Source organism: Abramis brama (genome assembly GCF_963993115.1).
Source record: "Abramis brama genome assembly, chromosome: 7".
In the NCBI taxonomy this organism is placed as follows: domain Eukaryota; kingdom Metazoa; phylum Chordata; class Actinopteri; order Cypriniformes; family Leuciscidae; genus Abramis; species Abramis brama.
Genome location: NC_139969.1, coordinates 38,221,468 through 38,238,888, shown reverse-complemented (window position 1 = coordinate 38,238,888; position 17,421 = coordinate 38,221,468). Strand labels below are relative to the sequence as shown.

The 17,421-nt window shown below is 39.2% G+C and overlaps 1 protein-coding gene across 1 annotated transcript in view; it reads right to left on the bottom strand.

Annotated features, from left to right (window-relative positions):
* Nucleotides 1–10,594: 10,594 nt before the first annotated feature.
* Nucleotides 10,595–17,421, bottom strand: part of LOC311087540 (histamine H3 receptor) — a gene marked incomplete at its 3' end in the record, with an annotated part of 30,419 nt that continues 23,592 nt past the window's right edge. Inside the window, exon 3 of the mRNA XM_084120866.1 lies at nt 10,595–11,341. Within this exon, the coding sequence (XP_083976992.1) occupies nt 10,595–11,341 (747 nt within the window). The remainder of the gene's footprint in view (nt 11,342–17,421) is intronic.

The window sequence follows — 17,421 nt, the reverse complement described above, 5'->3', positions numbered from 1 at the left end:
TGTTCATATTACATAGCCATATTTATTCTGCTCTAATAAGGTAACTGCTAATACACTGCACATATTTATATTTAATTTATATTACTCTAAACCTAGCCCTTGACGTTGTCATACACAGATTCTAGTCAGAATTCCCGACCTAAAAATGTTGTGGGCGGGGCTACGTTCGGCTGGCATCCAGGCTACTCTAAACCACCTTCTGTAAACCAACTGTACACTACTGTCTACACTGCACTATATTTCGTGTCCTCTCTATACTTGTGTATATAACACATTGCACTTTTCTGCTCTTTTTGCACTTCTGGTTGGACGCAAACTGCATTTCGTTGTCTTTGTACTTGTACTGTGCACAATGACAAAGTTGAATCTAATCTAATATAATGTATTGCTACAAAGACTGAAATATTTCAGAAATAACTCTTGCTGACATGTCCTTTCCGCGGAGGTTATCATGAGAACAGTTGTCTATATTTCACATAATTATCAGGACATAAATAAGCCTACATGTTGTAAATAGTGTAGACGAGCACAATTTGCAAACTATTAGGATAAATTGCAATAATCATGTCTAGCGACATCATAACGGCCAATGTTATGAAACCATCATCAGTAGTTCATCTTCAATAGCACAACATACAATTATGCAGTAGCCTAATATTTGTTTGAAATTGTGAAACATTACCTCGTCAGTAGACATCTTCGGAGGCTATCTGTCTGTTCGATGTCCGACGCTTCCATCCTACTGAACAGAGACCGGTATACAGGCAGGGGGATCAGGCCGTGAGTGCAGAGACGGCTCTGCGTGAGTGGTATTTACGACAGTAACGTAAAATACAAGTACTCCACAGCGACTCTAGGGGTCACTGTTTGACAAAAACGCAAAACTGCATAGTGTGCCTTTAAAGCACTGCAAACTGCTATAGTGAACACTAACTATAATAATTATATATAATATTTCTATATTATATAATTCTATAATAATATAGAATTCATAGACAATTGGAAAAGTTTTTGGGGCAAACCTGACCTGTTGAAATGAGATGGTATTCATCCCTCCTGGGATGGTGCTGCTCTTCTCTCTAGTAATATGGCACATAGTCTTAGAGCTCAAACATGACAATCAGGGGCTCAGGTCAGGAAGCAGACAGACTGGCTAAACCGACCGTCTGCTAGCTGTCTCACGTCACCAAGGTCAGATAAATCCCATCACATAGAGCCTCTTTCACCTAGCTATCATCATATAGAGACTGTGTCTGTTCCCCGAACTTGGAAATCCAAAAAACGCTTAAACCCATCTAAGGTTAAAAATTTAATTGATGTTCAACAAATAAAAAACAGCTATAATACAGATGAGCAAATGCTAAAGCTTGGGTTGCTGAATATTTGATCGCTTACTTCAAAAGCACTCGTTGTTAATGATATGATTTCAGATAATAACCTAGATGTGCTGTGTTTGACAGAAACCTGGCTAAAACCAAACGATTACATTACTTTAAATGAGACCGCCCCGCAAGACTACTGTTATAAACATGAGCCTCGTCTGAAACGCAAAGGGGGAGTGTTGCTGTAATTTATAGTAATATTTTCAAAACCACTAAGAAACCAAGTTTTAAATATAATTCTTTTGAAGCATTGGTGCTTAATGTAAAAATATATAGTGTAAATGATAAATCACGCTTGAGATTTATGCTGGCTACTGTATACTGTTGCGCTTAAAGAAGATTAAAGAAAATAGTCCAACGCCGTGGTACAACGAGCACACTCGGACCCTTAAGAGAGCAGCCAGAAAAATGGAGCGCAACTGGAAGAAAACAAAACTAGAGGTATTTTGCATTTCATGGAAGGAGAGCTCGATTACTTACAGAGATGCTTTAAAAGCTGCTAGATCTGCTTATTTTTCAACCCTATTAGAAGAAAATAAACATAATCCTAGGTATTTATTTGAAACGGTGGCTAAACTAACGAAAAATAAAGCTTCAAGCACCGAAGTTTCCAAGCAACACAGCAGTAATGATTTTATGAACTTCTTTACTTATAAGATTGATAATATCAGGGACAAAATTATAACTATGCAACCGTCTACTACAGTATCGCATCAGGGAGTGCATTGTAGTCTCCCTGAGGAAAAATTGTATTCATTCGTTGCTGTAGGAGAGGAAGAATTTACTAAACTCGTTAAATCATCTAAATCGACAACATGTATGTTAGACCCAATCCCGACTAAGCTACTGAAAGAGATGCTTCCAGAGGTCACACATCCTCTTCTTAATATCATTAATTCGTCTTTGTCTCTAGGATATGTACCAAAAAACTTTAAGCTGGCTATGATTAAACCGCTTCTTAAAAAAACGCAACTTGATCCTACAGAATTAGTCAATTACAGGCCGATCTCAAATCTACCTTTTCTGTCAAAGATATTAGAAAAGGCGGTATCCTCACAACTATGTTCCTTTCTTGAAAGAAATGATATCTGCGAGGATTTCCAGTCCGGATTTAGACCGTACCATAGTACCGAGACAGCTCTCGTTAGAGTCACAAATGATTTGCTCTTATCATCCGATCCTGGTTGTATCTCTCTATTAGTGTTACTCGATCTTAGTGCTGCATTTGACACCATTGACCACAACGTTCTTTTAAATAGACTCGAACATTATGTTGGCATTAGGGGAAATGCACGACATATGCTCTCATTGACAAATGCGGAACAATTAGTTCATGCGTTCATGACCTCAAGGCTAGATTACTGTAATGCTCTACTGGGTGGTTGCCCTGCACGCTTAATAAACAAACTACAGCTAGTTCAAAACGCAGCAGCTCGAGTTCTTACCAGAACCAGGAAGTATGACCATATTAGCCCGGTTCTGTCAACACTGCACTGGCTCCCTATTAAACATCGCATAAATTTTAAAATATTGCTGATTACTTACAAAGCACTAAATGGTTTAGCTCCGCAGTACTTGAGCGAGCTCTTAACGCATTATAGTCCTTCACGTCTATTGCGATCTCAAAATTCCGGCCAGTTAATAATACCTAGAATATCAAAATCGACTGCTGGCGGTAGATCCTTCTCCTATTTAGCACCAAAACTCTGGAACAGTCTTCCTACCATTGTCCGGGAAGCAGACAAACTCTGTCAGTTCAAAGCCAGATTAAAGACACATCTCTTTGACCTAGCATTCACATAACACATTATAGACTTCTATAATTCAATGTTAGGCTGCATAGATTAGGTCAGCCGGAACCGGGAACACTTCGCATAAATCCTGATGTACTCGTTACCTCATGAGAAGAATGGCATCTACGCTAACTTTAGTGTCTGTGTTTATCCCGAGGTTTTCCTGCAGCCTGCCGGATCCAGGCCGTATCCAGATCTGACGAAGGACCTTCGCGTGGACCCGATGAAAACGCAGTGCTGAAGTGTCTCTCCCTATGGAGGATCCCTTTATACCACTCTACAGACAAGCAATGTCGGGAAAATTCGTTTCGCGTTCCTACCCCAAAGCGACAAAATAAAATAAAATTCTTTATCAAAATTTATAAGGAAAGACCAGTACTTTGTTTAGGCTTGGCTTGTAGGGAATTCCAAACCTGCGCACATATATTCAAACGCACATAACTATAGAACCAATTCTAAATGCGCATGTGAACGCCATCAGCGTTTCTCACAGGTTCGCGTTTAAAGTCTGTGTAGAGAGAATGGTGTCGTCTTAGCGGCCCCTAATTTAATAACAAATGATCGTTGCGATGGAAGCAAATCAATCAAAACTAACTTTAGCTGGAAAATAACTTTATTAAAGAACCTCTATAAAGCCAAAACAATCTCTGTTACCTTAAATTATATGCTTATCTCTGTGAAGCTGCTTTGAAACAATCTACATTGTTAAAAGCGCTATATAAATGAAGATGACTTGACTTGACTTGACTAACTAGCAATTTAAATGTTGAGCAGCAAACTCATTGGCTGCAGATGCGACAGGAACCAATCAGATTGTGCCATGTAGTTAATGATATAAAAGTCATCAGGTTGTGTTAAAGACCCATCAGCCTGCGCCATCTAGAGTTTCATGACAGAACTTGGTATATATCCTAAAATGTTTTCTTGATTTGTATGGTTGGGTTCAAGTCATTTTATCCTATTGTTTTATTATTTTTCAGAGCCAGCTTTTATTTTATTTTTTTCGTCTACAAGCAGCTCTTCTAGGTCCCCAAACGCTCAGTATAGTCAATGACAAACAGCTTATTGTTAAAACAGCATATTGTTCATGACAAACAGCACTCCTGATCAACCACTCCATTCTCTTTGTTATTGTCTTTGATATTTGTCTTTTATTCTGCTTTTCTTGTGAAGAAAGAAAGTGAAATGCAATTAAATATGGAACAAAATGGAGCAGCATGTTTCTAAACTCTCATGTCATTAAAATGGAGATGAGCATTAAAGAACAACAGAATAATGTCTTGTGTGGGATATTTATGGGAAATGTTATGTAAGCATGTCACATTTTTCTCTATGTTTCATGTCATTATCACTTCTTGCTGTGATGTTCCTTAGGGAAGACTTGAAGATTACAGTGAAAAACTGTATCCACATTACAGGGATTTTTTTTTATTGCTTTGCTACTATTTTTACAAGCAAGTGGTAAATTCATAGTACTAACTCTTCATACTAATCTGATAACAGATCAGCAAAAGTGCACTTTTTATTGCACAATAAGTATTTCATTCACAGTAACTGCCTTTCATAATGCTTTTACAATCACGCTTTTCATTTCCATCTCTTCTAAAATGTTTTAAAATGTTAACAAAGAGCACACAAGAGAGACACAATCAATGACTGTGCAGACATCAGTTTTATTATGAGGGATACCATTAGCAATGTATAGATAATACCATTACATACATTATAGAAGCTAGTCAGTTACATAATTAATGCAAGTCTATTTTATAATGTGTCAGCTGTAGCAAGCATTACAATGACATCTTTCATTTTGCAACAAGGGTGATTTGAAACATGTATCTTGCATTGTTGGCTATAAACAACTGATTGATAAAAGGACTAAATTGATTTAAAAAAAAAATAATAATAATAATAATAAAAAAAAAAAATAATAATATATATATATATATATATGTGTGTGTGTGTGTGTGTGTGTGTGTGTGTGTTTTGAAAATGTACACATATCCCATTAATCCCATTAAAAACTCAAAATATCAAAATCTGAGGTTAATTTTACAGCATTTCTGTGTAGAACAAACCTCTTCATTGAACTTGGATTATGAGTTATGGAAGCAAATCATATTGTCAAGTGACATTGGAAGCATATCATATTATAGAAAAACTTTACTAATTTATCTGACTAAATGGAAATCTATCAAATGCTACACATAACCTGTAGGCTTGGAATAAGTTGGATTGTTTTGAGTTCAAAACTTAACATTCAAATCCTTACTAAATAAATATCTTTGTTGTTAAATGTTGATTCTCAGAGGAATAGATTTCGCTGTGATGTCAGAGACGTCCTTGAATATTCTGATATCTGACCATAATTTATCATTTCATATGGATGAGCAGATGTAATTAAATCATTGTGCTGAAATGCAAACTATAAAAATATGGATTCAAATATGAGTTTGGAGTTATGCTCTGGAGTTATGCTGTTAAACCCCAAAATTACAATCAGTTTACACTGATGTTCAAGAGAAAGATCAACAGTGACATCTAAAGGACAAACTCAGTCAGCACAACAAGCCCAACAGAACATCTGTATGTCTGTATACAGGATTAATACAGACATTCATACATGTGTTTCGTTTACTTATTTTGAAATATTTTGACCGGAAGTGTGATTATATCGGTCTCTATGTAATATGGTGTTATTGCACGAGGCAGTGACATAGAGAACAGCGACAGTATATGACATTTATTGGTCTCACACACTTTAAGTTGGAAAAGTTGGAACGGACACTGAAAGAAAAGTGGCCACACATTTCACACAAAAAGGCAAAGGGTCTAAAACATTTTCCACCACATATTTCCCATTTTTGCATCAAAGTTCATATTTAATAGTTGGATGACTTTATTATTATTTTGAAATCTGAAAATAGCCAAATAAATGGCTATAATGGCTATATCATATTTTATCATCCCTCAAAAATACACCAAAATGTGGATTAATTTCTGAATAATTCCTATCAGAACAATAGCTCTATTTATAATAAATCATAGATTAGGAAAAAGACTACACAGAGCTCATAATGTATAATGTAAAATACATATACAAATAATGCAACATACAAATGCTAATACTGTAAAAACTAAGTAGTTAATGTTAAATGACCATGTATGTTCACTAAATGACATTTAGCAGCCAGTATAATACTGAATATAAGAACAATAAAAACACAGATTTCATTAGGAGCAAAATGCACATAAGATCTACAGTACCTGAAGTACAGTTAAACAAGCTTAATCTGTTTAAGAATATAACCTCACTGCTTACTGTAACACCCGAGGGTCATAATCATACAAATGTGTGTTTATTTACAGATAAATAAGCTGATTCAGAAGCAGACTTCAAGAATTGACGGCACCAGTGTAGTTTGTAATAATACATAGAGTGCGAATTATGAAATACTAAAACATATTTCTGAGATGTGTATGTTGCACATAATGGAAGACAATGTCAGCATTTATTGTTTTTAATTTTTTAATTGTAATTTAGGTTTTTTTTTTCAGACAACTGTGCCAGATTTCGCCTCCATGTGACTTAACCCCCCCCATCAGGCCCTTGTGCTCCTATAGCGTGATGCGAATGTAAGGGTAGACCATCGGAAAGTCTCAATCACTCTGATTGACTGATTGCCATGTCAATGTGTGAATGCCCACAGCCCACTTCTCACGCTCGCAATCACGGATCCTAAGTGGCTCGTACCGCAGGAAATGGAGTGGCTAATTACAAAGAAAACAACGAACACACTCAGACGTCATCACTGTCAATCACATATCAATCAAAATGATGAAATGAGTGAGCCGCTTATTAAAGAGCTCGCAGCTCGATTCAGTTAGGGTGTATAAAACATCAGACACGTTTTTCAACAAGTACAGACCGTAACTAACCTAAACCATTTATGCTGTGCCTCATGTTGATTTAATCCATGGCACATGGTAAAAACCTCATTTGAAAAACATGACCGCAGTGTGCTGAAATGAACACTAGTGGCAGTAAAACAGCAACAACTATTTCTTTTCACAAATTACAATCACAGGGGCAGATTGCTGATTAATAAAGACTCATTTTCACGCCAATCCTTGCGAAATACTGTTATGATCTCAAAACACTTTTACCATAGTGCAACTAATACATTTAGACATTTCCCAGACAGTAACATGGTGTCGGCCAAGATCCGGCCCACATCTGGTGTGTGAGGAATCCATGTTGCTGTCTGGGTTGCAGCATGTATGGCTTTTCTAAAGCGTTGTGAACAGCTCACCTGGTACCAAGGCCATAGCTAGGGTAAAAAAAAAAATATATATATATATATATAAAATAAAATAACTAAAGCCCTGCCTGGTACAGCATTGCACTTGCACTTCACGTGAAACACGAGTCACAATAAAAGAGCTCAAAGACTTAAACAAGCTAAAATGCCATGGTTGCTTCAGCAAATGTGTTTGTTTTGGAGAAAATTGAATGCGCTTCTAGTGCCTTTGAAAGTTCAAGAAGAAGCGTAAAAAATAATATTACATTTATCTTGTTTTAAGCATATTTTTACTGTAAAAAAGAGACAAAAATAGTGATTAAGAACACTATTTTTAATAGTGTATTTCTGGCAGTTGTAGAATTTGAGGTATAGTATGTAGTATTTCATGAATGTAATGCAAACTTTACTTGAAATGATAATATATGACTTCTATTATTTTATTTCTAAAAGTATCAGTGCTGATGTAAATATAAATTCTTGGCACATGTGACACTGGAAACAAAAACTGTACATAATGTACACCATGACAACACGGCTCCCAGAAACCTTGTTTTTACAATCTCTGGTCTCCCCTACTGGACCCTTTTGATGCGGATCATCATGTTTATCATCGTGGATTCATCATCAGTTTAGGAATGTTCTCGGTTCAATATATTTCACGTTCTATCATTATCTAGTATAATGTCCAACCACTGTAAAATCATTTTAATTCCTAAACCAGACTTTGTGAAGGGTTAAAATAAAAAAAGTGAAACCTGAAAAGGGTCATGACACAACAAATAGCTATTCATTATTAATAGTTCATTATAAGTAAATCTCAAGGAACATATTAATGTGACCCCCTTAAATAAATAAAAAATAAAAATTAATTTTCCAAAAAAATAAAAAATAATAATAACTTTTCGAATACTTTTTCGTGCAACTACTTTTCTAGGTGTATGAACCTCTAGTTATGTAATATAAGTTTCCGGGTTTACTAATCCATGCATTGTCATTACAGCGAAGTTGAACGATTGTATAAACTTCCTGAAAAAAAGTGTTAAAAAGTGATATTATGACACCAGCCTAATGTTAACACATATTATGCTAAAGTCTATTTTTTTAAACTGTGTATTATAACATTTATTTATGGAAGCTTGTTTCCACCACGGAATAAAACAATTTAAAAGATAAATGCGTCTTTTTATCTCACAATTCTGACTTTTTTCTCATAATTGCGTAATACAGTCGCAATTGACCCTTCGCAGGGAGTTTGAGTGACAGGGGATCTGACAAATCATAATCCGCCATCCGCCATTTTTGCCCGACAAAGCAGTCAGGAGAGTTCGTAGATTAACGTTGGAGGATTTGAACTTGAAAAACGGAGTGTAGCCTACTGATCTTCATTCATGTTTATTTAATGCTATAAATTAACTAGAAGAGATGATCGGTTCACAAGCAGCTTTAACTGAGGCGACACAGCAATCTGTCACAACACATTAAAGAGACACAAAATGGTATTTATTGTTTAAATTTCTTTAAAAAATGACCAAATTTGAAAGTTGAGACTTTGTTTCATATCAAAAGTAACCTGGTCTGTCCTGTCTGTCAGCGCATTTGTCAGTGTTCTCCATTGGACACAGCGACCCCATTGGATTCAACGGAGAAAAGTGAAGTCAATTAGAAGCACTCACTTCCTGATGGCTGACCGTACTACGCAGACTCAAACTGAGCTTGACGACGTAGATGTGACGTGAGCAACCCGTCTGTCTTCTAGTAGCTGTGCCAAGAGAAATCTGAATCATTCCCTTCCGAAACTTGCAGAGACGGAGAGTGTGAGTAGGAGGTGTCCATGAGCTAGGAGCAACTTTTGCTAAGTATTCTGATGAATTATTTTGTCATTTTGCCTCCACGTCCCCCCGATTGCCCGCGAGCTTCTCCTCCTGTCCATACGGTAATCTCTCTACTGTGCGACAGAGTCGCGTGGTTATGACGCAATCGTTAGCCTATTTTTACAAAACTGCTTCTACGGGCCCATAACGTAAGATACAAGGTAATGGAGCCTTTTATACATTTTCGTGTTTCTTTAGAAATAAATAATGGACAAATGGAGTCTTCAAACGCCTCAGATGTAAAGTTATTCACTGTCAAAGTGACGCCAAAATGAATGGGAGTCAATGGAATGCTAACAGCAGGTGATGGTCTGCTAATCAATGGCGGGGAAGCTTCAGTTTACAGCTGATAGATTACCCCCTTGGTGTCCTCTCTGCTCCACGATGTATTTTGCAACAGTAACTAAAGAGGGCGGGTCTTTGCCAATGGTCAATTGCGAGTTATTGAGTCAGAACAGCATAATAGAAAGACAGAACTGTGAGATGTAAACTTGCCATTGTGAGAAAAAAGTCAGAATTGTGAGATTAAAAGTCTATGTCATGACCACTTTAAAGCTACACTGTGTAATTTTTTAAGTTGATTCTTAGCAAAAAACACTTTGTTCTTTCAAAATTATATGTGCTCATTAATGTGTAATTACTTCTACCAACTAATCAAGTATTCTGGTAAGCGTAGAATCTGGCATTTAGAATACATACAAGCGAGTCGCTCGAATGGCGGAAGCCATGTTGTGCCTCCATCTTGAAAATACATTAGCCAAAGAGGGACATACATGTTTTTACACTCAGTGGCACTGTGACGAATGCAAGGGGGAGATTACTCACAAATGCCAGCAGATCTGAAATAATACGTCCACCATAGGAGTTAAAACGCCCTCGCAATGGGAGGGGCTAGAAAGTAATATTCAGTTGGTAGTCATATACAATTTCACCGCTAGATGGGAGAAAATCCTACACAATAAATGAAAATAAAATTGTAATTTTTTCCCCAAATAAAATACATTTAGAATACTTTTTTGAAGTGCAACTACTTTTCTAGGTGTATAAAGAAAAAAGAGGAAAAAGTCATAACTGCGAGATATAAACTTGCAATTTGGGATTATAAATCTAAAAGATTTTTTTTATGCTTCACAATTGCTGTCAACAGACCTGTTTTGAACCAGGAACATTCCTTTAAATGTATAGGCACTTAAATCCTCTTTTTTTAAACACTGTTTCCAGTACATGTGCTGATGATTCAGACACTATCTGTGTGCGCTGGATGGACGGTCCGTCAGGGGAATGGTAGTCCTCTGCCGAGGGCACAGGATCTTGACGAAGGCCCTACGGAAGCTGCTGTGGCACAGCGGGTAAAGGAACGGGTTGATCGCTGAGTTTAGCCACAGCAGCCAGAACGTCACCTCGTACCAGTGATGCGACACACAGTCTCCTCTGCACGCCGCCCGCACGATCATCAGCAGAGTGTACGGCGCCCAGCACACTGCGAAAACACACACGATTATCGCCAAGGATTTCGCAATCTTCTTGTCCTGCCTCAGACGCGAGCGCTGAACGCACCGCATGGACAGACCGTCGCTCTCCGAGCTCTTCTTCTTGCTGTCTTCAGTCTTTTTGAGTGTCAGTGAGTTCCAGTAGATCCGCACGCTCACGCCTGTCCTCTTCCCGTACAGAGCCGAGGCATCCTGGCGCTTTGGAGAAGGGGATTCTCTTTTACTGCCGAGCCTCCTCCGACGGATGCTGAGGTAGATGCTGATGTTGAAGAAAGCCACGGATAAAAAAGGCGAGAAGAACTCAACCACTGAAGCAGAGAGCAGGAAGTACCAGGTGTAGTAGAACTCGGCGAAGCACTCGTCATCCGGCACACGACTCCTGCCGGTCAGCGGCTCCCAGAATAAGATGGCCGGTCCGTACAGGAGGAAGGCCAGAATCCAAACCGCTGCTATCTTCACCACAGCGAAGTGGGTCATTCCTTGCTTGGCACGATAAGATACCTGAAATCAGGTAAATAATATTGAATAAAGTTAAACCACTGTTTTTATCAGTTTTGTTTTGTCCATCATTTATACAATTATTTGATGCAAAAAAATTATAAACTTGTGGCTTCGGTGTTCTTTAAAATGAAAAAATGGCTTTGTGTTTTTTATTAAAATACACATTGCCTAAATATATAGTGATTTTTTAGTCACAAGTATCAATTATTTGAACATATAAACAGCCATTTCTTTAAAATAAACACTTTCTTGAGGGGAAAACAAAGGAATTGACATGCTTTTAAACATGCTTTTTAAATGGCACATGAGCTTTGTTAACAGGACTGAGAAAACGTGCATCCATCTTCTGTTTAACCGCTCCTCAAGCCCGAGTTGAAGCCCAAGGACATCCAACTTGTAAGATGTGTTAAGAAGAGTGGCTACTAGAGGAGGCAGTGTGTTAATGGTAACACTGTTTTCAAATGAACATTTGCAACCAACTAAGAGAGCTAGCATGTTTAGCACTGGTGAAATAAATACTATTGGCTTTCTACCGAGGCAGATAACATGGCTAAGTAACTAGCTAACATCAGCTAGTTTCCCACTTCACGTTACTTCACAAAGCTGGGGAGAGCAGACTGTGTTCCTGTGATTTAGTACAACAATGAAATATAGCTGGTATCACTTCTACTTTAGTTTAAGTCTTCCACAATTGTGTACAAACAAAAAATCAGACCGTTTGTGTGTTGTACGAGAGAGAGAGTGTGTGAGAGTGTGTGTGTGTGTGTGTGTGTGTGTGTGTGTGTGTGTGTGTGTGTGTGTGTGTGTGTGTGTGTGTGTGTGTGTGACACACTCGCGCTCTATCTGTCCTTACGTGTATATGTGCATCAACACTGAAATAACAGTAATCAATTTTATAGCATTATTTGATATTATTCTTAGCAGTAGTAGTATATGTTTTCACATGAAATCAATAACATAAAATATAAAACCTGTCTGGGAATTTTTTAAAGAATGAAATCCCTAAGATGAGAACAAAAGAACACAGAAGTCAGGGCTAGGTGCAGAAACAACTGGCAGAAGCGGTGTGGTTTTCTGCAACTACCGATGTTTGGCCCAGCAATGGAGGTAGTGGAGAACCAAACATCAGCTTTACAGAGCATTTCCTCTCTCCAGATTGGGAATTGAAGTCCTCCTGCCTCTAAGCTGTGTTTCCCCCAGAGGACCACACAGCTGACAACATCTTAGATTTATCTGTAAACATACTGCAGGACTGAAGAATCATGAAAAAGTGTTTGTCTAGCATCACAACAGACCATGCAACCAACCAACCATGTTACTCTGTGTTTGGCTTGGCTGTTTTGGCCATAACTTAAATCTAGCTATAGCCAAAGTGCTCAAAATTCAAAGCGTTGACTCAGCTGTAAGAGTATCCTGTATATATATGGTATACAGGGAAGCTCTCGCAGCTGGAAAAGAAAGAGAATTTAAGAAAAATCAGGCAATCCTGAACATTCCTGAAAAATCACTCATTCATCATGTAGTGACGAGAAGGGGGTTCACTTTCAAAATGATTGAGAGATTTCTGGAACAGCAGTGCAGTGCTCGCAGCAGACAGAAGCTCATGGCATTGAATGCCAAAAGACAGTGATGTGCACATTTTGGAGACGGTCTGTGAACTTCTGGGGCCTCTAAATGACTTCTTCTGAAACACAGACCACTCTGTTATCTTTGAAGCCTGTTATGGAGCACCTCAATGCCATACTGAATGAAAATGAGGAAGATGATGCCCTTACAAAACAAATGAAAAAGGTAATGATGGATGATCTGCAACACCGATACTCCTCTGAGAAAGTCAATAAGGTGGTTGACATTGCTTGCTTCATTGATCGCTGTTTCAAGGGCAACTTTTCTCAAACCAGGATGACACCATTATCTATGCTAATGTTAGTCTTTCAGTTTATTCCGAGATTTACTGTAGTCAGCCGGATCTGGGCACTGATCCTCAACAAACTCATCTCCATACCGGCGTGATAACTCCGATCTTCAACCAGATGGAACTGGATAAATATTCTGAATGTTCTGATCTAATCTGACTTCTGACCTGTAATGCTGCCTGGATCATAATCATTCACTGTTCGCTCGTTGGCCAGAGGAGAACTGAGCGACTGAGCCTGGGTTCTCCCAAGGGGTTTTTTCTCCATTCTGTCACTAATGGAGTTTTGGTTCCTTGCCACTGTCTCCTTTGGCTTTTGTCTTGCTTAGTTGGGGACACTTAATATTCAACAATATTATTGATCTGACAGCATTTACACCATTATATGAGAACTGAACACTGTTTTCTCCAGAGCGGTTATATATATATATATATATATATATATATATATATTAAAAAGGGGTTCTTAAAAAGGGGTAAGGATACATAATGTATCAAATAATGAGACTAAGTTCGATACTTGCATGTCTCGCCCATTTGAATTAAACTGTCCTGATGTAATTTGTTGAGGCTCCAGTTGATCTTTGCTGATGTGGTCATGATGAGAGAGAACCAGTGGGAGTCAGAGGATCTTTGGTGAATGGAAAGACAAGGCCGCAAACTGGCACATGCTTGGGGGTCCGACAGAATTTCTAGGCGCAGCCAGGGGCCGGAGGGTGTCAGGTTTGGGGACCACACAATTTCGTCTCTGCTTTTTGCGGATGATGTTGTCGTGTTGGCCCCATCAGACCAGGACCTTCAGCATGCACTGGGACGGTTTGCAGCCGAGTGTGAAGTGGCTAGGATGAGAATCAGCGCCTCCAAATCCGAGGCCATGGTCCTCAGTCTAAAAAGGGTGGCTTGCCCACTTCAGGTTGGTGGAGAGTTCCTGCCTCAAGTGGAGGAGTTCAAGTATCTTGGGGTCTTGTTCACGAGTGAGGGAAGGATGGAATGGGAGATTGACAGACAGATCGGTGCAGCTTCTGCAGTAATGCGGTCGATGTACCGGTCTGTCGTGGTGAAGAAAGAGCTGAGCCGCAAGGCGAATTACCGGTCAATCTATGTTCCTACTCTCACCTATGGTCATGAGCTGTGGGTCATGACCGAAAGGACAAGATCCCGGATACAGGCGGCCGAAATGAGCTTTCTCCACAGGGTGGCTGGGCGATCCCTTAGAGATAGGGTGAGAAGCTCAGAGTAGAGCCGCTGCTCCTCCACATCGAGAGGGGCCAGCTGAGGTGGCTCGGGCATCTGTTCCGGATGCCTCCTGGACGCCTTCCTGGGAAGGTGTTCCGGGCGCGTCCCACCAGGAGGAGACCCCGGGGAAGACCTAGGACACGCTGGAGAGACAATGTCTCCCGGCTGGCCTGGGAACGCATTGGTGTCCCCCCGGAAGAGCTGGAGGAAGTGTCTAGGGAGAGGGAAGTCTCTGCTTAGACTGCTGCCCCTGTGACCCGGCCCCGGATAAGCAGAAGAAGATGGATGGATGGATGGATGGACTAAGAGACGTGATCTTGTGATCAGTGATTTTTAAAGCGTGAAGATGTCACACCCTCTGGAGGGTTCTGAGCAAGAAGAAGTTGTTCCCTTTGGAGGGAATTTCTTTACGACCTTTTGTTCAAGCAGGCCTTTGAATATGTAATTTGATTGGGTGTTTAACAAAAGAATCTTCAAGATTCATATAATACTAATGTGTCACAAAGTTAGCAAAATGTAATGTAAATTAACAAATGGGGAACGAAGATTGGAGTTTAATGGACTAAACATGCTACACATGATTTTGGTTAACAACTATAGTATGCAAGTCTGAAACATTAATCCAAAAGAGCTGAATACATAGGCCAAACCACATAAAAGGAAAATCATGAGATAGGAAAATTAGACACGTTTATACATTTCATTCCTTTTAGGGTCGTAAAAAGTCTTATCAGTCTTAATGTGTCTTGCAATCTCTACTAATGAGCTGATGAGCTAAATCAGATGTGTTAGATGAGGGAGACACAAAATGTGCAGTGGTGGGGGTCCACACGCACCCACTGACCTTTTCCAAATCTTTTCCAAGTTCCACTTGATTTCAAACTGAACACAGCACTTTTTCCAAATGCTATACTGAAGTGATGTCTAGTGTGAAGACACGCTTGAAGGATGAACGATACTGCTTTTCGATCCGATACTTTCAAGGCAAGTATTATCAATACCAAAAACAATAACAATACTTCTAAACTTAACTGATCTTTTAAATCATAATTTCTAAAGATAAAATGATTAATTACACCCACTTAACATGTTCACTATAAGAAAGAAAAAAAATCACCTTTAAGCCGGGCTCAGACTACAGGAGTTTTTCAATCTTAACCGATTGTGAAATCTTTTGTGAAAACGATTGTTGTATCACGCACATAAGGAGAATCTTCACAGATTTTTTTCTTTCAAATCTCAAACCTGTACACACTACCAGATTAAAAAATTGTGGCGCATCACACACTTCAAATATTCTTAAGATTATCGTGCCAGATTTAACACCACATGTGATCTCAAGTGGATGTAAACAAAATGGATACTGTGTCGTGGCAACTTGCTGTAGACATGTGAGGAGACATTATAAAGGCAGTTGTGTTGTTCCCACATTTCGACTAGCTGTTCCTGGTTTTATCCGTTGTCTACTGGACTTGTACAGCTGCTTGTTGTGTGCGGTCGCCATTTCAAAAGTTCCTTCACTTCCGTCTCCTTAAAGACTTGTCTCTCATTGGCTATTGTGGAAGTACGTAAGTAATCATAGTCGCAATCATCCTGATTAAAAATCCTAAATATCAAACATGTTTGATATTGTCGGGACGGCCCTGAGCAGATCGGGAGGTTTAAGATTTGAGCAGAAAAAATGTCTCACATTACCAGATAATCTGGCCTGAACATCAGAACCGACCGATGCTCTGGACGCGATTTATTTCTCTGAATGTCGGGAGGGGTAAATCTGGCATAAACTGGCCTTAAACTCCTGTAGTCTGAGCCTGGCTTTAGCTTCTCACTGGGGCAGTAACCTTGTTACATGTGCATGTTAGTATTATAAGATACAAGTACACCTTTAATTAAAAATAACCATGGTCAAATACTAGTCAAACAATGGTTACTGTAGTAAAACTGTAGTTATTTTTTGTAACGGACTGGCAATGAATGTGAGTTTCCATTTGTTTATTGTGAAATAACTCCCAATTGTACTGGCCATCTGTCCGGGTTGTTTCCGTGCCTTCAGCCTGAGATGCTGGGATAGGCTCCAGCATCCCTACGACCCTTCAGAGGACAAGCGGTTTGGAGAATGGGTGGATCGAAGAGGGTATGGTGCCAATGGTTTCTTATGATCTACTTATGCTTATGATGCCTTTGGGAAATGCAGCTCTGTTTGGATAAGTGCTGCAAGTGAATCATCAGATGAACAGGAGACATGGCTCTATCCCACACTATTATTCGTCCATTCATATTTTGCACTTCAAAGCTGTTTTTATGCATTCAATTATGTACTAAATAAACAAAATCTCTGGTTAAATACTAAATATCCCACAAAAGTCCCCCTGTAGTCAATAATTGTATCCCTTAAAACTCATATTTGATCACCAAAATGACATACAGTATTAAACATTTTTTCCTGTGAAAAAAAAAATATTCCTGCCTTAAAATAGCCCACATAGCAAACAGACTTGGCCCAAATGTGGCCTCATCATGGCACTGCTGGCCTGTTGCCGGCACTGGCATGCATCATGTCAGCCAACTGTGGGCAATGTGTGGCAATGATGGCACTGCATGCATGACGGCAGACAACATTTGGGCCGATTGTGGATGGGTGGTGTGTGGCCCAGATCATGTCAGCCAACTGTGGGCCAAGTGTGGCGATGATGGCACTGCATGACGGCAGACAACATTTGGGCCTATTGTGCATGGGCGGTGTGTGGCCCAGATCAGTGTAGCGATTATGGGCCATACTTTGTGTACGGGACAATTATATGTATTTAGGCCGCTACTATTATATGTCTACTATATGTCCCCCCCACCACCACAATTTTTCACGGGAGAAATAAAACAGTTTAAAGTGTTGTCCATGGATAGTGCAGTTATCAAAACTACGAAAGAGATG